At 46.8% G+C, this 24,274-nt stretch overlaps 1 protein-coding gene across 5 annotated transcripts in view; it reads left to right on the top strand.

Moving 5' to 3' along the window:
- Positions 1 to 1,509: 1,509 nt before the first annotated feature.
- Positions 1,510 to 24,274, top strand: part of TRANK1 (tetratricopeptide repeat and ankyrin repeat containing 1) — an 88,731-nt gene continuing 65,966 nt past the window's right edge. For 4 of the 5 annotated variants that reach the window (XM_067005693.1, XM_067005690.1, XM_067005694.1 and 1 more), the window contains exon 1: positions 1,510 to 1,647. In XM_067005693.1, the coding sequence (XP_066861794.1) occupies positions 1,625 to 1,647 (23 nt within the window). In that variant the 5' untranslated portion in view covers positions 1,510 to 1,624. Of the gene's footprint in view, positions 1,648 to 4,238; positions 4,290 to 24,274 lie in introns of those variants that run through there. The other variant, XM_067005691.1, reaches the window with a different exon arrangement.

Raw genomic sequence — 24,274 nt, 5'->3', positions numbered from 1 at the left:
ATCCTGGGGCCCATATCATACCCTATACCAATTAAATCAGATTAAGATTAAGTAGGAGGGGGTCCAGACATCAGTATTTTTTTTCTTTTTTTATGGCCTTGCCAGGGGACTTGCAGGATCTTAGTTCCCCCACCTGGGCCCTCAGCAGTGAAAGCATGGAGTCCTAATCACTGGACCACCAGAGAATTCCCCGACATCAGTATTTTTTGAAAGACCCTCAGGTGATTCCTGTGTGCAGTCAAGTTTGGGAACCACTGGGGTAGAGTGTGTGTATGAGGATAAGACTGGAAGGATAGGGTAAAATCGTGAAGGGTCTCAAATGCCCAGCTACTAGAGGGCAATGGAGGTGCCACTGAAAGCTTTTGAACTGGAAGTGATGCAGTGTGGTATATGGGGAGATTAATGCATAGAAGTGGGAGGAGGTGAGTTCCAGAAGCTCAGAGAACACTGGCTAGACTGATAGTCTACTTCTTAAGTCAGAGGAAGCAGCGCAGAGAAGTACGCAGGCTGTGTGCGTTTGGTGTGTCCACGGGTCACCGAGTCCACCCTGCCTCATTGGAAACTACTGTTCCTCTCTCTCAAGCTCCACGGGGCCTGTCTGGTGTGGTGGTCCCCCAGATGGGTGGGAGAACCACCCGGAGGCAGTGTCGGCCAAAGCCCGGTCCAAGAGAGGGTGGCGGGCTCTGCTCTCTGATTGGGTCAGATCCCGGGCGTGGAGGAAAGTGATCCCCGTCCCAGAGAAGTTGAGGACCAAGCAGGGGCGGTGGGTAGGAGGCTGTGCAGCTTTTTGCGCCAACAACCGAAGGAGCAATGACAGCCTGAGGTCGTCCTAACTGCCCCCCAACTCCTTAGGTCGTCATTGCCCTTCCAGGTGGTTCCTTGCTATTCCCGCCTGCGGTGAGAGGTACACTCCTCTGCCGGCGCCATGAACAAGCCAGTGAGCGTCTAGAAGTCGGTGGCCTCGCCGGTCTCTTCCCACCCGAATCCTCAGCACCCCTACAATGGAGGGCCGAGCGCACAGTAAGTAGTCCACATGCAAGGAAAGACTCAACGGAGGCCAACAGAAAGTGGGAGCTGCTGGGCACGAGGGGCGTCGACCCCGGGCTTGTCCCCCTAGCTTCTTTGCTGTCGGGGACAGGAGGCCAGGGGCAGAGGCGGTCCAAGGCCATGGGCTGACCATTTCCTCAGTCTCCCTGACAATCGCAGCGACCCAGCTAGGGCGAGAAGTCACGGTGACCGAAACCTGTCGGAGGGGGGTTGTATGCTTGCCCGGTCCCTCGTGGTGACCAGCTCGAAGCACTCGTTTTCCAAAGGCGGCCGAGAGCCACCCCATTGGAGCGCTCGCCCGCAAGATGGGATACATCGAAACGCCTCTTTTGAACACACGGTGACAAAGACCCCCTCCCACCCAGCGGCGACGTGCACGTGACAGTTTTCAGCCTTCGCAACTACGTGGGAACTTGGAATAGGTCTGCGGCTGCACAGAGCCAGGCGCCGCGGTCCCCGCACCCACACCCCGCTCGTCAGGGCCCGGGGGCCGAGCCACTGCGAGCAGGGGATTCCCGCCCCCCCGCCCGCCGCGCCTGTCCCCCGGGAAGCGGCTCCCGAGGCGGCGGCGCCGGCCATGTGGGACCGGCGCGCAACCAGGTGCGTAGCGGCACGGGAAGCGCTGGGGGCGCCTCCGGCCTTCCGGGCCCCACGCCTCTTTCCGGAAGGAGGCGGACCCCCACTGGGGCCAGCTACCCCGGAGGCGGCGGCCGGGCGGACTGCCCTCGCTTTCATCCAGCTGCAGACTCTGGCCTGTTGCGCGGGGTCAGGCGCGGGGGCCGGCTACGGCCTTCCAGGCGAAGGGGGACGGGGCGCGCGCTGCGACAGGACTGCGGCGGCGTGCGGCCTGCCGTGTCCCCACCCGGGCACCGAAGCTGAGGCTCCCGGGGCCGCGAATGAAAAGACCAGGGAACGCGCCCCCGGGGCACGCCTCCGGCTGGCAGGCGCCTGGGCGCGGGGCGGGATTTGTGGGGAACTTGGGAGAGTGCTGGCCACTTCCCGGCCGGAGGAGGTTGGCGATTCCAGCTCCAGGCAGGCCTCTCCCCAAGCCTGCTGGATCGTGAGCTGGGCTTGCCCGAAACGGGCTTCACGGCCCACCGTCCTCGGCTAAATGAGTGGGGGGAGGGGACTGCAGTAGGGGCCCAAGGGCTCAGAAGCAGAGTCCCCAGAAGTCCAGGCTTCTGCTTCTGAGCGTTTGCAAATGCGGGCTCAGAGCCCGGAGCCTGGGAGGCGCAGTACGCCCCCTCGCCGCGCGCCCATTAGGAGCCCCGAGCATTTGCAGCCCGGATGAAATTGTGCCTTTCTGCAGCCCCGCTCCCAGCTGGGTGCGTTTCTGGGAGGCTGCAAGCTTTGGTGCTTCCTAGGGAAAATTTTTCGGGAGATGCTCAATTTGAAAAAAAACCCAACATTTTAAAGAGGAGAGAGAATGGGGGGCTCTGAGGTCTCTAGTCCCCAGCCCAGTTGCTTGTGGTCCAGTCAGTCCATACTCGGGAAGAAAGCAGGGAGCCAAGGGCCTTTCGTTCCCAGCACCCAGGTTCTGCCCCCTGCCTGGTGCTGAGCCTTCAAGGTAGCAGACACCTTTCTGAAGAAAGGCTGTTACCCGGATGCCTTGGTCTTTTGTAGTTCACACTGTTCTGTGCTTTATAGGAAGTACTACCTTGTAGGAGAGTCAGAAATTTGTTTCAGCTGTTTTGTAGTCAATTCTGTTTTGTAGAATTGCAGGATGGATGCTTGAGTTCTAAGTACCGTGTGCCGGCCCTTGCATCCTCCACAGGGCATGGAGGTGGGATGGGTGTGTGTGGCATTCGTCCCTAGGGTCAGATCCCTCTACTTCAGGCCTGTGATCTTTTTTTTTTTTTCCCCTGGGTACGCGGGCCTCTTACTGCTGTGGCCCCTCCCGCTGCGGAGCACAGGCTCCGAAGGCGCAGGCTCAGCGGCCATGGCTCACAGGCCCAGCCACTCCGTGGCACGTGGGATCCTCCCGGACCAGGGCACGAACCCGCGCCCCCTGCATCGGCAGGCGGACTCCCAGCCACTGCGCCACGAGGGAAGCCCAGGCCTGTGATCTTTTCAGTCTTTTCCTGATCAAGATCCACTGTAGAGAAGCACACCCACTCACATACATCTATCAGTACAAAACTGCAAGAAGAGCTTCACAGGATATTTATTCTCTCTACAGGGAGAGGCACAGTGATATTTTCTATTCTATTTTCTGTTTTTAAGAAAGCTAGTCATAATCCCTTAACTCGATTTGATGACTGACTAACCAGTTATAGGTGGCAGGCTTTCTTTGGGGCACCCCCAAAGGGGCTGAGGAGAGAGCATCAGCATTTCCCTGGGAACTAACTTTGGAAGGGATGAGCTGGTTGATGAGGAGACATGAGGGAGGCTGAGATTAAAACCTGAGTAAGGGGGCTTCCCTGGTGGCGCAGTGGTTGAGAATCCGCCTGCCGATGCAGGAGACACGGGTTCGTGCCCTGGTCCGGGAAGATCCCACATGCCGCGGAGTAACTAAGCCCGTGAGCCATGGCCGCTAGGCCTGCGCGTCCGGAGCCTGTGCTCCGCAACGGGAGAGGCCACAACAGTGAGAGGCCCGCATACCGCAAAAAAAAAAAAAAAAAAAAACCTGAGTAAGGAAATTCATACTTGAGTAAGGAGAGTACTATAGGTTGTGCCTGCAAAGGCGGGCTGAAGGGTACTTCTGGTTACTCCGGCTCCATGTGTCTGGCCCCGCCAAGCTGGCCGCCTGCCATAAGCACAGTGAGTGGGGTCTTGTGTGAGTGCTGGGGAGGTAGGGGAGTAATGGCTTCTTGCCATTATGTCTTTTTTCTTTCCTTTTTTTTTTTTTTTTTTTTTTTTTTTTGAGGAAGAAGGAAGGAGAGTGCTGAAAAGCTGCCACAAGCTCTGGATTCATAAATTCGAAAGGGGACTTTAAGTCTCTGTGCAGAATTTCACAGCAGGGTCAGGAGCAGGGCTGTGAATAGTTTATAGATGAAGAGCCTGAGGCCCATCACCTGGTAATCATTATAGCTAATTAGTAGTAGATCTGGACTTAGATCAAAAAGAGACTTTGTGGAATTCTTAAACTTCTCTTTGCTGACCAGTTCTGTTTTCCTGCACTTGCTACCAAAGTCCCATGGCTATGCTGTGTACCCTCTTATTATTTTATTTTTGCTTCTTGGGATGAAGATTCTGTTAGCAGCCAAAGTAGAGCCTGCAAGCCCCATGTTTGGGTGGGGATGGTAAGTGACCCTGAGGATGTTTTTAAAAACTAAAGTGGGGTTGGGTTGTGGGCCCCTGGTCATTGTCATGGTGTGGCATTGCTTTTATTGACCTCGAGGAACAAGCTCTCCTCTGCCTTTCCAGATGAAGAAGTGGAGCTGACAAATCAGTGCCCTGCCTGTGGGTTTCCAGTCAGTGACACAGCTGACCGTGGCTCCTGGCTTTTGTAATAAGTTTCCTTGAAGTGTAGCCTGAGGTTCTTAAGGCCAAGAAATCTTTGTTATGAGAAATCTTTACAAGAAAGAAGACTTTGGGGGAAATGGACAGTCTCTTTAGCAAAGATGACACTTTACGTTACTGCTGAGATTGATGGTGTGGACAGTTGCAAGGGTGGGGAGAAAGTTTGGGTTTAAACTTTATTTTTTTTATTTTTGGCTGTGACACATGGCATGCGGGTTCTTAGTTCCCCGACCAGGGATTGAACCTGCGCCCTCAATAGTGAAAGTGTGGCGTCCTAACCACTGGACTGGCAGGGAATTCCCTGTTTGTTTGTTTTTTAATATTTGTTTATTTATTTGGTTGCGCCAGGTCTTAGTTGCAGCAAGGAGCTCCTTAGTTGGGGCATGCAAACTCTTAGTTGCGGCATGCATGTGGGATCTAGTTCCCTGACCAGGGATCGAACCCGGGCCCCCTGCATTGGTAGCATGGAGTCTTAACCCCTGTACCACCAGGGGAGTCCCTCCCTGGGTTTAAACTTTTAAAAAAAGGTATAGAACCAGGTAAACAGACATCTTGTGAACCCCAAAATCTCACAGTGCCCAAACCAAGAGCAGTGTTCTTCCTTTGGTTAGTGAGGTTGTCCATTCTGCCTGATCAGACATTTTTCTTTGTCTCAAATTTCCCAAGTAAGCATTGCCTTGTTTCCTTGATTTTGTGGAAAATCTGGAAGTGTGAATGAGCCTTACCTGTGACCCCCTGACCCAGCTTACCTGATTTACTCCATCTTTTGCCTGGGTGTTGAACATCAGCATCAGTGCCCACCTGCACCCCTGTGGCACATTTGTCTGAGCTTCCGTGAAACTGGCAAGCTGGTGGGACCTCCTGTGTGTCTGTTGGAGACAAGCCATGTTTGGGTTTAGCTATGTCTGTGTTTGAAGTTCCGATGACATCTAGATTGAGATGTTTTTATCTTTTAAGCACTGAGTCCTCCCATCAATGGGGGCAGCACTTGGAAAGGGGGCGGGATTGCTAGCCTTAGAAAATGGTGATGACCTTTTGAAGGTGTAGGGGCAGAAAAATTTTCCCTTCTTCTCTTTTTTTTTTTTTGCAGTACGCGGGCCTCTCACTGTTGTGGCCTCTCCCGTTGCGGAGCACAGGCTCCGGACGCGCAGGCTCAGCGGCCATGGCTCACGGGCCTAGCCGCTCCGCCGCATGTGGGATCTTCCCGGACTGGGGCACGAACCCGTGTCCCCTGTATTGGCAGGCAGACTCTCAACCACTGCACCACCAGGGAAGCCCCCCTTCTCTTTTATGTTCTTTGGCTGGTTCTAATAATTAAATTGACATAAGAGATTAACAGGAAAAGAACAAATTTAATTTCCTGCATATGGGAGCCCCATAAAAATATGAGACTCAAAGAAGTGACCAATACAGGAAGCTTTTATACCTTTTAGGCAAAGAAACAATACATTTGTGAAGCATTGACAAGACAAAGGCGCTTGGGGTAATAAATTGGTGACAAAGTAACAAGGTTTGTTTACCCAGCCCTCTTGGCCCTAAATTCCCTGTCTCTGTTGACAAGGATGCCTTCTACCCTCCTGGTACAGGGAGGGTGCCTTTCACATGGGAAATTTATTTTCTGCTTCCAGGGGGACAAAGGAGGGTCACAGTGTCCTTTTCGCACTGGCTGTTTGTCAAGTACCTTTAATTCGAAATAATCACTATGCCAGAGGGGCATATTATTGGGTGGCATATTCAGAGGAAACCACACCATTTTGGGGGAAACTGCACAACAGAAAATATAGTGAATTATGTGCTCTACTGAGCAGCTGGATTTACTGTGAAAAATACTCGGATCACAGCCTTGAACTGGGATGACCTTTGTGTCCATCTGCGGCCCCTGGGGCTGTCTCCTTTGGTCACCCTCGGCCTAGCTCATCCCCCGCCATCAGAGTCCACTCTACCTGGAGGCTCCAAAATTGGTGACTTCCAAGGCTTATTGGCGTCTGGGGTCTGAACTCACTGTCCAGGTACTAAGGGTCTCCGTAATCTGGCCTCAGACTTTCTCTCTAATATACCCTTTCTTCCCCCGTCAGTATCTCACGTCTTTTTGCTTTTCTGTTTTCCAAGGCAGTTTCTCTCCTCATATACCTGAGGGCCCGTACTGGCCGATGGAGGGTGTAAACATCCAAGACCTAGGCGCTGCTAACGGGGTCAGAACAGAGGCAGTGCCAGGCAGCCCTGTGAGAAAGGGTGAGTGAACCTGCAGACAAGCCCTCCAGGAGGGTTCCCAGATCCTGAATCCTTCCCAGGACGAAGTCTGGGAGGTCAGCTTTGAGCTGTGCCCGGACAGATGGAAGGCACTTCCAGCAGACAGATTGAGGGGCGCCAGGAGGGAGAGAGGACATTCTAGGTAAAAGGGGCAGCTTCTTACGAAGAATAATGGCAAGCACCGTTTCCTTACATACAGACTAGAGGTAATATGACCTTGAGAGCGTGTTCGGAGGTTCTGGCTAGGGAGCGCAGCTCCTTTTACACCCTGACTGAAAAAAGTGATCCTCCTCTATGGGGGAAGGGCGTCGTCTTCCACCGGGCATGCGCAGGAGGACGTGAGGGAGGAGCCGCGGCAGACGTCGTTTAAGGGTATAATCTTGCAACTGCTAGTTTTGGAGACCTAATGCACAGCCTAGTGATTATAGTCAACAGTTTTGTATATAAATCTCAAAGTTGCCAAGAGACTAGATCTTAACTGTTCTCACCACAAAAAAGAAATTATACTTGTGTGTCATAATAGAGGTATTAGCTAATGCTATGGTGGTAATCGTATTGAAATAGATAAATATTGGGAATTCCCTGGGGGTCCAGTGGTTAGGGCTCCATGCTTTCACTGAGGAGGGTGTGGGTTTGATCCCTGGTCCAGGAACTAAGGTCCCACAAGCTGTGAGGAGGGGCCAAAAAAAAAAAGATAAATATCAAATCACAGTGTACACCTTAAACTTTACGAAAGGTTATATGTCAGTTACATCTCAATAAATTTTTTTTAAAAAAGAAGAGTGGTGAGCAAAAGGCCTTATACCCACCAATATAATAATGATAATAATAATAATTGACTGTGCCAGGCTCTGTATTAAGTGTATTTTATATATTTTTTATTTAATCCTCATAAAAATATAAGCAATCTCCATTGAACAGGTTTATCTGCACCAGAATATAAGCTTCATGAGGGCAGCAGAGGTTTGGGTCAGTCCTGCTTATTCCCATGTCCCAGCATCCAGCAGAGTGCCTGGCACACAGGAGGTGCTCAATACTTGTTGACTGGCTGAGGAGAGAGGGAGTCCAGCCATGTAGGTGATACTGTCCCTGTTTTGCACTAAGGAAACTGAGGCCCAGGGTTAAGGGAACTGGCTACCTAACACCAGGCCTGGGAGAGGCCCAGTGGAACTGGATCCCAGGTTTCTGGACTTTCTCTTCTGTGAGGAGGAGAGAGACACTCCTATCCTCTCCGTGGTGGTGGCTCCGGCCCTGTGACACGCTGTGCAAAGGCATGTGACAGGGAGGGAGCCACATGAATTTAGGATCATGTGGTTACAACATGGAGAAGGCTGGAAAGGGAAGTTGAAAGGAATGTGTGTGTGTGTGTGTGTGTGTGTGTGTCTGTAACAGCTTTGTATTTTATTTAGAAGTCTGGGAGAGTGGATGACCACATCTTTTCAGCCTGGCCCAAGTTTGTATTTTTTTCAAGGCCAAGTGCAAAGCCCTGTGTTTCAGGAAACTGTCAGCTGGTGTTAGAACTTGGGCTAGACCTCAGGTCCCCCCAGCACTGCTAAGGGATCTCCCTTCGAGGGGTTGCCCTTCAGGGACACCTGTAGACTCTTATTTATGGGGAGCTCTTGGGCACCTCTGGATCCTTCCCATGCCCCAGTGGATGGTATGTCAGGCTCTCCGCTGGGTTTGTCTTGCCTTTCAGACTGAGGGGAAAGCAGGTTGCTGTGGTGTTAGGGGTGGGATGTGGGACAGAGGCCATTAATTTGCATCTAGAGTATTTCAGAGGGGCTTGGGGAGGGGTTCAGAGGTGAGTGTGACTGGACTGCTGTTATCCACCTTGAGTTCTCCTCTGAATGAGAAAGCACCTTTGTTCATGGGCTGTCACTGGGGTGGGGTGGGGGTGGGGCTTATGCCCTTGTAGGGGCTGCTCCAGCTTCACAACCGCCTTTAGCTCCCAGGTGCTCTGAGGGAGAGCGGGAAGCCTAAATGAAGGGATTGTGGCAGTAGTTGGGCAGCCTGGATTTAGCACGGATACTGAGTCAAGACTTATGAGCAGCCTGAGCTGGCTGATGTGTAACTTCCTCATTTGTCTTGGGGCAAAGTGTGGAATGCCAGCTTTTCAGGGTCGCTTTTTTGCAGGTTTGATTTTAATTTTCAAGGCCACCCTTCCTGTTTCCCCCAGTCCCCCTGACTGCTTGTTCACCTCATCTCTCTGGGGTATTGTGAACACAAATTTTGGTATCAAACTTGGCTTTGTGCCTTGTTTGGAGAAGTCCCTTTTCTTTCTTGTTTTTTTTTTTTTTTTTTTTTTTTTGTCCTTTTTAAAATAAATTTATTTATTTTATTTTTGGCTGCTTTGGGTCTTTGCTGCTGCGCTCGGGCTTTCTGTAGCTGCAGCAAGCGGGGGCTACTCTTCGTTGTGGTGCGCGGGCTTTTCCTTGCGGTGGCTTCTCTTGTTGCAGAGCATGGGCTCTAGGTGCGCGGGCTTCAGTAGTTGTGGCTCACCGGCTCAGTAGTTGTGGTGCATGGGCCTAGTTGCTGCGCGGCATGTGGGATCGTCCCTGACCAGGGCTCGAACCCATGTCCCCTGCATTGGCAGGCGGATTCTTAACCACTGCGCCACTAGGGAAGCCCCCCCCACGCCTTTTCTTTGATTAAACCTGTTTTCTGATCTGTAAAATTGGGATCATAATTATACTTCCCTCACTGACATTGTCAGGGACATTTGATGAGAAAATGTCTGAGAAGGGCTTAGCATAGGGCCTGGCACATAGTAAATGCTCCGTGAATGTTACCTGTTATCACACAGCTGCCTGGGACTACTCTCATTCGAACTGAGCAGTGCAAAAAGGCCACTCTGTGACACACATGGAGGAGAAATTGTGCCCACCCCCAGCCACCAACTGGGGGAGGGGGGCGTCCTTATGGCCTTCCTCTTTGGAGGTCAAGTGATTGAGACTCCATTTCAGAGCCACGAGTTGAGATGTATCCATCTTGGCCCTTCAGCGATATTTCTTGAGCATCTTCCAGGGACCTGGTGTTGTTAGGTACTTGGAACATCTGCCTTTCAGGGTCCAAACCATCTGCACTCTATCCAAGACTAAAATGTGCTGGAAAGCTCTTAGCTCTTCCTTCCTGGAGAATGAATTTCCTTAGTCTGAGTTTACATTCTTCCTCCTATTTATTTATTTATTTATTTATTGGAATTAAAATACTCCTCTTGTGAAATTATGGGGACGGCAGATGGTACACCTTTATTCTTTATAAAGATGGTACACTTAAAAAAAATGTTCTGGTTTGGCAAATTAAGCAGTAGGCAACCTTATTTAGATTCCCTTCGATTTCTTTTCTGTGTGTACAAATGTTACTGTTTGTCAGTTCCAAAAGTCTGCCTCTGATCTACAGGATTATTCTTTGCTTTTAGCATTTCTGAATCTCTGGGACTATCATTTCACAGGTGATACGTGGCCCTGTTTGCTGACTGTTGAATTTTCAACAGGTGCTTATAAATTTGGGTAAACATCTTTCTCCTTTGTTTTCCCCAAATTGCCAACAGCTTTGGCAGTTTTATTTTGGTTGGAGTCATCTGGTTGTTTCTGGTTTGTACTTTGTGCGGTTGGCTTTTATTAAATTTGTGTCCTTCTCCGAGGGAACAATTGACATTTCTTGGCTTTCCCCGAGATGGCCAGAAAGCCAAACCACCAGTGAAATCGGCTAGTTTAAATGAAACCCCCCAAACCTTTCTTCCTCTCCCATTTCTCCCACTTAATCATCTGTTTCTGATAGGTAAAGAAAGCCAGAGAATCATTTATGCAGGGAACAACGCTGAGTCCTCGGTTGCAGAAATAATAAAACTTAGTAAAACTTAGTTTCTGCCTTAACGGTTCAGGCTGCTGGGGAAAGGCAGAAAAACAGTGTCTAGCATGGAGCTTTTGAGACCTAGCACAAGGCCTGCATTATCGAGGTTATGGGGGAAATACATGTTGAAAGAATGATTAGATCCTAACTCAGAGCGTTAAGTGGTTAGAAAAGCTACACACAGGGCCTGACAGAGGCGTTCAGAGCAGCAGTGGTGACTTCAGCTGGGGTGAGCGTGGCAGTTGACAGGTTTGCAGGGATGTAGAGTGTAGGGGAGAAGGTGTCTGGGGAGAAGGGCCACAGAATCTGAAAGTCCTTTGGAACTTTCATGGAACTTGTGCTTGAAAGGAGGTGGGGGTGGAGGAGGCCTCATTCATGATCCTGGAGGCTTTTTTCACCTGGGCACAGTACATGATCTGATGGATCTGGGGACTGTCTTGCTGATGGCGATGAGGAGGCTGAGCGGGAACTGGGTGAGTGTGGAGCAGGGAGAGCTAATTACAAGGCCAATATGGTAGCAATCTAGGCTGATGGGGACGATGTCTCTGGAGGGTGTGTGTGAACCCAGCTTGGGGACACCTGTTCCGGGGCCCGCATGCCTCTTTAGGGGAGACAAAGCTGAGGGTGAGGTGGGGAAAAAGTGACTTGCTGTAGGGCACTTTGGGTGTTCATGCTTGGATGCACAAATTGATTTTGGCCCAAGTCTTTGTTATGCAAACTAGGAATGGCACACAGGATTCATCTGGGGCATGAAAGTGTGGCCACCTAGAATGAATGTTGCCAAAAGGATTCTGAGTCCTCAGGCCCTGCGGGTGTGAGACTGTGACCAGAGGCATCAGGTGGGAGGGGCAGGACCCCCGATAGGGACCCTTGCCTAACGTGAAGTCATAGAGAGGGATGAAAGAGGCAAGCCATTCTCACTTCCTTCCTTTCTAGTGAGTGAAAGAAAAAACTCCAATGACTTAGGCCAAAGGTGGAAAGTTCTGGAAGGCAGCTGCTGTCTTTGGCAACTAGGGAAGGTGCAGGGCAGCTGCTGGGCCTCAGAGGCAGGGGAATGTGGACCTGTGGGGCCCCAGAAGGCCCTCCTTCTGTCTCTCCTCTCTCCAGGTATAGGAACTCATCTCTCTCCCAGAGTGGTTTCTTCTCTGGGTTGGGGGTAAGGCCACACACACCCCTCTGGAGCCTCCTACCCGAGCGGCCACCACCAGAGGAACTTTTCCCAAAGTTCCAGTCCAAACCCTCCCAGGAAGGGGGACTCTCTGGCCTGGAGGTCTGGCACCCAGAGCCCAGTCGAGGCCCTGGGCCTGCCTCCACGCACTTGGGCCCATCCTTTCAAAGGAGCAATCCCAGTAGAGAAAGATTTGGGGCCATTTTCAGATGTTAACACCACTGATCCCTCCCACCCTTCATTCAAGGCCTTGAATCACAGATTTTTCTCAGCTGCTTAACTGGTAATTTCAGGGAACCCCTGTGAAAACCGGCAAATCCTAGGGCTATTGTTTTGCCCCCCCTCCCCTCAGGGCTATGTATATATGTTTGTGTGTGTGTGTGTGTGTGTGTGTGTGTGTGTGTATTTTTTTAATTGGAGTATAGTTGATTTACAATGTTGTGTTAGTTTCTGCTGTACAGCAAAGTGAATCAGTTATACATATATATATATCCACTCCTTTTTAGATTCTTTTCCCATATAGGTTATTACAGAGTGTTGGGTCAAGTTCCCTGTGCTATACAGTAGGTCCTTATTATCAATACTTATCTATTTTAAGCCAGGACATGGAAGCAACCTAAGCGTCCATCGACATATGAATGGATAAAGAAGATGTGGCACATATATACAATGGAATATTACTCAGCCATAAAAAGAAACAAAATTGAGTTATTTGTAGTGAGGTGGATGGACCTAGAGACTGTCATACAGAGTGAAGTAAGTCAGAAAGAGAAAAACAAATAGCATGTGCTAACACGTATATATGGAATCTAAAAAAAAAAAATGGTTCTGAAGAACGTAGGGGCAGGACAGGAATAAAGACGCAGATGTAGAGAATGGAGTTGAGGACACGTGGAGGGGGAAGGGTAAGCTGGGACGAAGTGAGAGAGTGGCATGTATATATATATATATATACACTACCAAATGTAAAATAGATAGCTAGTGGGAAGCAGCCGCATAGCACAGGGAGATCAGCTCGGTGCTTTGTGTCCACCTAGCGGGGTGGGATAGGGAGGGTGGGAGGGAGATGCAAGAGTAGATATGGGGATATATGTATATGTATAGCTGATTCACTTTGTTATACAGCAGAAACTAACACCATTTTAAAGCAATTATACTGCAATAAAGATGTTAAAAAAATTATCTATTTTATATACAGTAGTGTGTATATGATCTCAGTCTTCCAATTTATCCCTTCCCCCCTTCCCCCCGGGTAACCACAAGATTGTTTTCTACGTCTGTAGCTCTATTTCTGTTTTGCAAATAAGTTCATTTGTACTGTTTTTTTTTTAGATTCCACATATAAGTGCTATCATACAAAATTTGTCCTCTCTGTCTGACTTACTTCACTCTGTATGACCCTGGGGCTATGTTTTTAACAAAATATTTTCTCTTTGCTGGGTAAACAAAGCAGAGGTTCTGTAAATGTTGCAGGGATCACCACAGCCCGTACTGCTAACCTGAACCTTCCTGAACTGGGGGCAAGACCAAGTTCTGGTCCTGGCTTTCCTGCCCACCCACAGGCGGTGTGGCCCAGGGTGCTGGGTGGGGGCAGGAGTCAGCCCGGTTCTCACCCCTGGTGTTCACCCCAGTGTGACTGTGGTCAGGCCCCCGAATCTCTGAGCCTGGGGTTCCTTGCTCTGGAAAGTTTAGTCCCACCATCTCACTTTCTGAAATCCTTTCTCTTTATATAATTCTGGGAATATATTCAGAGAGGTGTTGTGTTATGTTCCTAGGTCTGCAGGAAGAAATTGTGCAACCACAAACTGGGTGACTTAACAGAAAGGTATACTCTCCTAGTTCAGGAGCATCTCCCCCATTTTTTTCAGATCTGCTCCTCAAAGATCATCACTCTTATTCATTTCTTAAGTGTCTTTCCAGAAATTCTCCCAATAGATCAAGTCAACATATACATGTCCACAAATCTATCCTCACTCTCTCCAAGTTGTTCTACAAATTGTTCTCCAGCTGGCTTTTTTCACCTTCATTGCATATCTTGGCATCTCCTCCTCTTCCTTTAGATCAGCCTTATATTTTTAACAACTATAGTGTTCTCTGCTGAGCTGTACATTCTTTATGTAAACGTCTCCACTTGTTGGACTTTGGGATTTGTAGCCTTTTTGCTTTGACAAAGAATGAGGCAATTAACATCCTCATGTACTTGAATGAAATAGGTCTGTAGAATAAATTCAGAGCGGCTGTGTGAGAAGTTTGTGCATTTCTGAAGACAGATGCTGCACCACTTAATCTTGCCATTAGCTGTATGTGAGAGTGATTCTCCACCCATGATCTTGCTACTTAGGGTGTTATTAAACTATTTTCAGGGCTTTTTGGTGTACAGAAGTTTTAAATTTTTAATGAATTCATGGCTATCACTATATGGTTTCTGCTTTTGGTATCATTAGAATGGCCTTCTCAAATGTGAAGATCACATACAATTTTTTCATTGCATTAAAACCTTTTCAAATTTATGTAATTCAAGAATCAAAAAATACAGGGCTTCCCTGGTGGCGCAGTGGTTGAGAATCCGCCTGCCGATGCGGGGGACACGGGTTCGTGCCCCGGTCCGGGAAGATCCCACATGCCGCGGAGCGGCTGGGCCCGTGAGCCATGGCCGCTGAGCCTGCGCGTCCGGAGCCTGTGCTCCGCAACGGGAGAGGCCACAACAGTGAGAGGCCCGCCTAGCACAAAAAAAAAAAAAAAAAAAAAAAATACAAAAGGTTACAATGAAAAGCCGGGATTGGGTCTACCCGCTCCCTCCTCCATCCCATACCCCAATAAATGTAAATAATTTTATTTCTGGTGCATCCTTCCAGAATTTCTTTATGCATATATAAGCAATTGCAAATACATATTCTTATTCAGCCCTCCCTCTCTTTTAAAAATTTTGCACAAAATTGAACATAATGTACACACTGTTCTGCATTTGCTTTGTGCAGATATATTTTGCAGATTATCCCAGATCAGTAAATATCTGATCTTTTTTTTTCTTTCTTTCTTTTTAAAAACTTGTGTAATACTTCACTGTAGGGGGGGGCTACGCTATAATTTATTAAACCAGTCCTCTGTTGATGGGCATTCAAGCTGGTCCCAGTCTTTTATTATTGTAAACAATTTGACAGTGAATAATGTTGTACATCTACCATTTCCTGTGTGTGCAATTGGTCTGTAACATTGATTCCCAGAAGTGGAACTGCTGGGTCAAAGGCGCTATGTATGTGGCACTTGATTAGATCTGACCAAGTTTCCTCCTGGAGCAGTTGAAGATAATCGAAAATTTGTAGCTGTGGTTTCTTTCTCTCAATGCTTTTTTAAAAAGCATTGGTATAAAAAAATGAGATATTTGCATCTAATAAAAGGCACAGATTTTAAGGGTACTGTTCAATGAGCTTTAACCAATGTATATACCTGTGTGACCACCATCCCAGTCACAGTAGAGAACATTTCCACCCCCCAGAAAGTGCACTCACACCCCCTTTCCAGTCAGTTGTCCTCCCTCCTTCCCTAGGCAACCACTCTTGTGCGTTCTTAGATATGCCAGTTCTAGAGCATCAGCCAAATGGAATCACACAGTATATAGTCTTCTGAGTCTGGCTTCTCTTGCTTAACATAATGTTTTTGAGGTTCTTTACGTTGCTGTGTGTGCCAGCAGTTTCTTTTTATTGCTGTGGTGTCTTTTATTTTTTAACCTTTTTTTTTTAACTTAAAAAAAATTTTTTTTTATTTTATTCATTTATATTTGGCTGCGTTGGGTCTTCATTACCACACGAGGGCTTTCTCTAGTTGTGGCAAGCGGGGTCTACTCTTTGTTGCCGTGCATGGGCTTCTCATTGCGGTGGCTTCTCTTGTTGTGGAGCACAGGCTGTAGGTGCGCGGGCTTCAGTAGTTGTGCCACACGGGCTCAGTAGTTGTGGCTCATGGGCTCTAGAGTGCAGGCTCAGTAGTTGTGGCACACGGGCTCCTTAGTGTCAGCACATGGGCTCCTTAGTTGCAGCTTGCTGGCTCCTTAGTTGCGGCAGGCAGGCTCCTTAGTTGCGGCTCACCGGCTCCTTAGTTGTAGCACAGGGGCTCCTTAGTTACCACAGGCGGGCTCCTTAGTTATCACAGGCGGGCTCCTTAGTTACGGCTCCAGGGCTCCTTAGTTGTAGCATACATGTGGGATCTAGTTCCCTGACCAGGGATCGAGCCCGGGCCCCCTGCATTGGGAGCACAGAGTCTTATCCGCTGTACCACCAGGGAAGTCCCCAAGAATCCTCTTCTAAGCTCAGTCGTGTTGTAGGCAGCATCCAGTTCCTTGCAGCTGTAGGACCAAGGTTCCTGTTTCTTGTCACCCAGGAGCCTCTCTCTGTTTCCAAGGCCACCTGCATTCCTCCCCATGATGCCTCCCCTCCATCTTCGAGGCACGAAGTGATGGGGCTAGTCTTTCTCGAGTTTCACATCTGCTGCTGCATCTCTCTTGCCTTCCTCTTCCCCAGCTTCTTTCTGACTCCAGCCAGAGAAGGTTTTCTGCTTTAGAGGATTCATGTAGTTAGATTGGGCTCACCCAATCCAGGATAATAGCCTTGTTTTACAGTCTGTAATCTTGATTACATCTCCAAAGGCCCTTTTGCCACAAAATGCATTGACAGGTTCTGGAGATTGGGGCATGGACATCCTTGGGGGAGGGTGTGTGTGTGTGTGTGTGTGTGTGTGTGTGTCTATCTATTATTCGGCCTATCAAATAGTATGAATTAGAACTTTAACTTCTTTTCCAGATATTTCACCAGTTGTGCCAATGGATTCATTCTTTCCCTATTTTAAAAGCTACCTTTTTCACACATTGAATTCTTTTATAGTGTATGTTTATTTCTGGATAGTCCGTGTTGTTCCACTGATCTGCTTGCTTTCACATTAGTATCAAACTTTAAAAATTAGTTAAGTTGGGCTTCCCTGGTGGGGCAGTGGTTGAGGGTCCGCCTGCCGATGCAGGGGACACGGGTTCGTGCCCCGGTCCAGGAAGATCCCACATGCTGCAGAGCAGCTAGGCCCATGAGCCAAGGCCGCTGAGCCTGTGCATCCGGAGCCTGTGCTCCACAACGGGAGAGGCCACGACAGTGGGAAGCCCGCGTACCGCAAAAAAAAAAGAAAAAAAATTAGTTAAGTTTTATGAATACATTTTTACAATGTTAGAGAGGGTTTTTCTCTTGATACTTTTCTTTTTGTTAAGAATATCTTGGCTATTCTGTCTTGTGTATTCTGAGATGAATCTGAGAATTCTTGCATTAATTTCTTTAAATATCCTGTTTTTTAATTGGAATTTTGTTGAAAATACATTAATTAATTTAGAGAGGATTTGATATTTTATAATAGTGAATTTCTCCAGACAGAATAATGTTGAGTATTAAAAGTTAAAATTCAAGACTGTTTTTTTGAGTAAAGTTTTATTTGTTTTTTTTCCATATCAGTTTTGCAATTTTAAGAGTGCTAGTAGCTATTTTATAGGGAGTTTTTTTTAAAGTTTCTATGAGAATTTTATGTGTAATATATACTTATATTTTTTTAGTTAAAATTTTTCTTATTACTCTGTTTTTTCTTTGAAAATCTGTGTCTGTTCCCTCAGGTTGGACAGACACAAGGTTTTTGTTTCTGCTTATATGGGTTTTCTTTTTTTTTTTGTCCTATGTTAATTTAAGCCTGTAAACATCAAATTGTAAAGCAGTGTAAATGTAACTGACTTCCCAGGAGTCCTGCTTCCGCATTTCTCCACATAGACATGTTCCATTTGTAATCGAGAATTTAACAAAAAACATGCTTTGAAGTACTGGTTAGTTGCAGGACAGGAGTGAGTCAATCTGAGGTGAATCGAGTCTTAATATGAATATCAGGGGAAACAGGACTTTCAGTTGTGGCTGTATTGACAGGTCTGAACAGTAGGGATCAAACTTGAATAGTGGACTAAAACTATTCTGTCCCCCTCAGACAGAAACCAAGCTGCTTCATGAAATCACGTCAGAACCTTTTCTTCTTTATGTTTGCTTCGCAAGGTCAATAACAGTTTAATTGACTTGTACCTTGCTTTTGCTCATCTTTGCTCTGTTCAAGGGAATAAGTAGGATGGAAACTTAAGGTTGTGTATTTATGGGGAAGCTATGGAACAGTGAGCTAGTTTCTAGTTGTACTACTGCGGGCACTAAACGGAGGATATATGGCAACCTGTGACCCCACGTTCTATGCCGAAATGTGGTGCAGAAGTAATTCCATGGGAACTTAGCTCCTGGTGGCAGATAGTATTCATCCCAATGTGTTAGATGTTGTGTGGGATAGAAAGACAGCACGGTGCTCAGAGGTGGGAATAAGATAGTGCAAGGAGTGTGGAAATTGCACCCCTTCCCCCAAGAGAAAAAGAATGACAAAGAAAACAAATTGGAGTCCCCAGAAAGAGTTCTGACTTAAGATATTTGTCCCGGACTGTCTGTACCCCCCTTTCTGTGGGGAGCAGGAAGGAGTCGGTTTTTAAGAATTGCTGTCTCTGATCCGCCTGCCGATGCAGGGGATGCGGGTTCGTGCCCCGGTCCGGGAGGATCCCACGTGCTGCGGAGCGGCTGGGCCCGTGAGCCATGGCCGCTGAGCCTGCGCGTCCGGAGCCTGTGCTCCACAACGGGAGAGGCCGCGACAGTGAGAGGCCCGCGTACCGCAAAAAAAAAAAGAAAAAAAAAAGAATTGCTGTCTCTGGCTTCAGGCTGGAATTGTCTCTACACCCAACTTTCCAGAGTTGATCTTGGATCATCCACTCATTTGGGGGTGTTTTGAAAGGATTTTAATTAAAAAAAAACCCAAAACACCAAAAACCAAAAAAAGTAAACACAATTGCCGTTAGGATGTCAAGTCGTACCCAGATAAGAGATAGGGGAAAAGCGTCTCTCTGCCCCTTTCAGCTGCCCCGAGCCCACCCCAGTTTTCAGTTTTGCTCCTACAAGTCAGTTATAGAAAACTTCATGTGTATATATACACAATGGAACTATAATGGAAAAGAACTGAAAAAGAAAGAATAGATATATACATATATATGTGTAACCGAATCACTTCACTGTACACCTGAAACTAATACAACATTGTAAATCAACTATCCTTCGATAACCACAACAAACACACACACACACCCCACACACAAAACTACAACCTGCATCTGCTTTGTTTCAAACTTGCTTGTTTCAGAACCTCCCCAGTGCGTTTGCATTTTTCTTGCATCTACTTCCTCCATTGTTGCCAGGCAGCCCTGGCCACCTCCCAACAACTGGACCTTGAATCCTCCTAGGGACATAGTGAAACTGAGCAAAAGACAACTCTACCCCTGTGAAAGTGCCTATACGTTCTAACCTTTTAGCTTTAGCCCCGCTGACGAAACTGAAAGTGCAGGTGTGTGATCACTCGGTGCCAGCAAGTGTCACACCCTGAGGGGTGTGACTGCCTGCTGACAGTTTAGCCTCTGCCTTGGCTCTTCAGAGTGGAGTCAAGCTCCCAAAGTCAGCCCACCTGTTTGGATTCCAGCACTACCACTGTCCCTGGGACTATGGCAAGGCGCTTACCTCTCCTTGCCTCAGTTTCCCCATATTGTGTCTAATGGGGACACAGTCAAGCCTACATCCTGGGGCTTCTTGTAAGAATGAAGTGATGTGATGTTGTAAAGCATGTAGCAGGTGCTAACTACATATTCGTTCTCAAGGGTATTGGCATTATGGTAAATTATTACCACTTTTATTTAATGGTTTCATCCTATAAATAGATTGCTCACTTGTTAAAAAGAAGACTCAATAGCTGAGCCCTAAGTATTCGAAGGCAGAGAAATAAAGCATTCTCCCTGCAACGAGGATGTAACTGTAAATAAATCCTATTGAGAAACAAAAAGCCTTCCCTGTGGTTTGCACCGAGAAAAAATAGAGATGTAAGTGGATGAATACATTTGATGTCTACTCACATAACGTTAAGAGCTCACTCTTGGTTTCTAGAGGAGTATGAAAAAAATTTCTGATGTGAATAGTTTTTATTGTATTTGTAAGTACAGTGGAAAGGTTTTGTGTTTGAATTCTTCAATTAAGCCCTTAACAAGTCTCATTTTAACAACATTTATGGTCTGATTATGAAGGTGGCACATTCTTGGGCAACTGGAAATTCAGAAAAGCACGAGGAGGAAGATTAAAACCCTGCCTAATCCCTATGGTGTGGCTGTTAACATTCTGGCCTGTTTTCAATACATTAGATGTGTTTAAAATTTAGTTTGGGATTATACACCTTTTTTTGTAGCCCATATCTTTCATTTACTAACTTAGCCTATCATTAAGTGTTATTTTACAACATGACTTTAAAAATAACCGTGTGGTGTTCTACCATCTGGATCTTGTACAACTAATTCAAATCCGTTATACATTATGGAATATTTAGGGTTAATTCTGGTTTTTCACTGTGGCGAACATCCATGAGGCTAAAAATATATCAGCGATGTAGTGTATTTACCCTGTAAGCAGGATATGACTGCTCCCACCATTTGGGGTCATTCTTTTAAGTATTTCCCAGTGGTACCTTGTCATTTTAATTCTTCATTTCTTTGCTTACTAGTGACGGTGGACCTGGGTATCCACGCTCCATGTATTTAGCAATTACTTGTATTCCTTTGTGAATTTTCTGTTTAGGGCCTTACACATTTTGGTCAGGGTTGTTGGTCCTTTCTTGCAGTGAAAAGGTATTTATAAAAGAGGGGTATCGGGAATTCCCTGGCGGTCCAGTGATTAAGACTCCGAGATTTCACTGCCGTGGGCCTGGGTTCAATCCCTGGTTGGGGAACTAAGATCCCACAAGCTGAGTGGTGTGGCCAAAAAAAAGGGGGTGGGGTATTAACCCTTTGTCAGTTGTTACAGCCATTTCCTTTTTCTAGCTGTTCAAAAATGGTCAGTTTAAAATTATTTATTGGACACACTGGCCTGCAATATTTGAAAGAGAAACATGTTTTTATTCTCTATTCAATCAATTCTTTAAATTTTTTTCATGTTCTACTCTGTCATCTCTGTATAAATGTGAACCATAAAATTGAGAGATTATTTAATGCAAAGTCTAGGTGGAATTTTGTATTCTGACTTGTTTAGCAATCACATGCCTCATTCTGGTACAGCTCTGCCTGAGGAACGCAGGAATGCAGTTCAAAAGCCCAATAAGCTCATATGGGTTTAAAATAAGCCACCACTTCTATCTGCTTGAGTCTGCTTCCCCAGCCCCCAAACCCCTCGACAAGATTTGAAATAAGAACAATAAGAATTATTCTCTGTACAAGAATTGTGCTGGTGGAGAAGCCCTTTGGTAATTGTATGACCCCACAGGTCCAGGGCCTATGCAGCCACCTGAAGTGTCCTTATTTTTAAGACCCTCCTCACTGCTTTCCTTTTGCTGCTGCCATCTTGGGAGGAGAAAATTCTAAGGGACATCTCTTCTGACCCCTACCTTTTTTTTTTTTTAAAACATCTTTATTGGAGTATAACTGTTTTACAATGGTGTGTTAGTTTCTGCTTTACAACAAAGTGAATCAGTTATACATATACATATGTTCCCATATCTCTTCCCTCTTGTGTCTCCCTCCTTCCCACCCTCCCTATCCCACCCCTCTAGGTGGTCACAAAGCACCTAGCTGATCTCCCTGTGCTATGTGACTGCTTCCCACTAGCTATCTATTTTACATTTGGTAGTGTATATATGTCCATGCCACTCTCTCACGTCATCACAGCTTACCCTTCCCCCTCCCCATATCCTCAAGTCCATGCTCTAGTAGGTCTGTGTTATTCCCATCCTACCACTAATCTCTTCATGCCTTTTTTTTTTTCTTAGATTCCATATATATGTGTTAGCATACGGTATTTGTTTTTCTCCTTCTGACTTACTTCACTCTGTATGACAGACTCCATGTCTATCCACTTCATTACAAATAACTCAGTTTCATTTCTTTTTATGGCTGAGTAATATTCCATTGTATATCTGTGCCACATCTTCTTTATCCATTCATCTGCTGATGGACACTTAGGTTGCTTCCATGTCCTGGCTATTGTAAATAGAGCTGCAATGAACATTGTGGTACATGACTCTTTTTGAATTATGGTTTTCTCAGGGTATATGCCCAGTAGTGGTATTGCAGGGTCGTATGGTAGTTCTATTTGTAGTTTTTTAAGCAACCTGCATACTGTTCTCCATAGTGGCTGTGTCAATTTACATTCCCACCAGCAGTGCAAGAGTGTTCCCTTTTCTCCACACCCTCTCCAGCATTTATTGTTTCTAGAGTTTTTGATGACGGCCATTCTGACTGGTGTGAGATGATATCTCATTGTAGTTTTGATTTGCATTTCTCTAATGATTAATGATGTTGAGCATTCTTTCATGTGTTTGTTGGCAATCTGTATATCTTCTTTGGAGAAATGTCTATTTAGGTCTTCTGCCCATTTTTGGATTGGGTTGTTTGTTTTTTTGTTATTGAGCTGCATGAGTTGCTTATAAATTTTGGAGATTAATCCTTTGTCAGTTGCTTCATTTGCAACTGTTTTCTCCCATTCTGAGGGTTGTCTTTTGGTCTTGTTTATGGTATCCTTTGCTGTGCAAAAGCTTTTAAGTTTCATTAGTTCCCATTTGTTTATTTTTGTTTTTATATCCATTTCTCTAGGAGATGGGTCAAAAAGGATCTTGCTGTGATTGATGTCATAGAGTGTTCTGCCTATGTTTTCCTCTAAGAGTTTGATAGTGTCTGGCCTTACATTTAGGTCTTTAACCCATTTTGAGTTTATTTTTGTGTATGGTGTTAGGGAGTGTTCTAATTTCATACTTTTACATGTACCTGTCCAGTTTTCCCAGCACCACCATTGAAGAGGCTGTCTTTTCTCCACTGTATATCCTTCCCTCCTTTATCAAAGATCAGGTGACTATATGTGTGTGGGTTTATCTCTGGGCTTTCTATCCTGTTCCATTGATCTATATTTCTGTTTTTGTGCCAGTACCATACTGTCTTGATTACCGTAGCTTTGTAGTATAGTCTGAAGTCAGGGAGCCTGATTCCTCCAGCTCCGTTTTTCGTTCTCAAGATTGCTTGGGCTATTCGGGGTCTTTTGTGTTTCCATACAAATTGTGAAATTTTTTGTTCTAGTTCTGTAAAAAATGCCAGTGGTAGTTTGATAGGGATTGCATTGAATCTGTAGATTGCTTTGGGTAGTAGAGTCATTTTCACAATGTTGATTCTTCCAATCCAAGAACATGGTATATCTCTCCACCTATTTGTATCATCTTTAATTTCTTTCATCAGTGTCTTATAGTTTTCTGCATACAGATCTGACCCCTACCTTTTTTTGGCCACAGCGCGCAGTGTGCAGGATCTTAGTTCCCCTAATAGGCCCTGTGCTCCCTGCAGTAGAAGCACATAGTCTTAACCACTGGACTGTATGAATGAAATGACCTGATGGAAGTCCCTGACCCCCACCTGTTCCCTGCCTCGTTGGCAGCTGCTTCTCAGGGCTCTCCAAGGTCTCTCCTCTCCACTATCTTGGTTCAACAAACACTTGCTGAGGCCCATCAGGTGGGCAGTGCTCCAGGCCCTTCTCTCCAACCACCCAGAGGCCACACCAGAGAGAATCAGTAACAGACAGCCTGTCTGAGTCTGTCATTCAAATTCATTACACCACAAATATTTAAGTACCCGTTCTGTGTTAGGCCATAGCATTACAAAATAAATAAAACAAGAGTCATGAAAGAGGCAAGTGCTTCCTGGGGGATGCAGACAGGTAAGCAGGCAGTGGCAGTCTCAGAGACAAATACTCTGAGGCTTATTTTACTAGTGTTTTTAGGAAGAGAGGAGGGTGGGAGAGGCAGTGGTGGTAGCCCCGTGTCCTAGCCCCTTGAGGCCTTTAGGACTGTACCTCCCCTCCCCTTTCCCTCCTTCTAAGAGAGTGGAAGGACTGTCAACTCCTTGTATGAGTAGGTGATGCAGGACAGGGTCAAGGGCAGAAACTTGCAATTGGAGTCCGAATCGGGGAACGCTGTTAGCAGATCCTTAGGCAAGTGACTTGAACCTCTTTGAGCCTCAGTTTCCTCATCTCAACAGTGAGGACAGAGCCTCCTTCTGGGCTGCTGTGATGGGTAAATCAGAGAGTAATACTAGTGGCCACTACCTGCCAGCTTTATGTCGGCTTGTGCATGGAAGCAGCCTAGCTGCTTCAGAGCCTAGCTGGTCATTAACACAGGATAAATGGAATCATTCTGGCTGCTGCTCCTGAGGTCAGAAGAGAACTGAGGAAGAAACCGTCTCATCAGAGCAGACAGTCTGGTTCCCGGGTGGTGAGGGGTGTGGTCAGGGTGAAACCTAGGCCGGTGGGAGGGGCCAGGATGAACAACCTGCCTCTCTAGACTCAGCGATGCAGATGTGGAGGGGAAGGAGGCCTGTTCAGGCGGGCAGCCAGC

This window comes from Kogia breviceps, chromosome 10 (genome assembly GCF_026419965.1).
Source record: "Kogia breviceps isolate mKogBre1 chromosome 10, mKogBre1 haplotype 1, whole genome shotgun sequence".
NCBI lineage: Eukaryota > Metazoa > Chordata > Mammalia > Artiodactyla > Physeteridae > Kogia > Kogia breviceps.
Note: the sequence above shows the minus strand (reverse complement) of the source record. Positions and strands in the feature narration are given on the sequence as shown.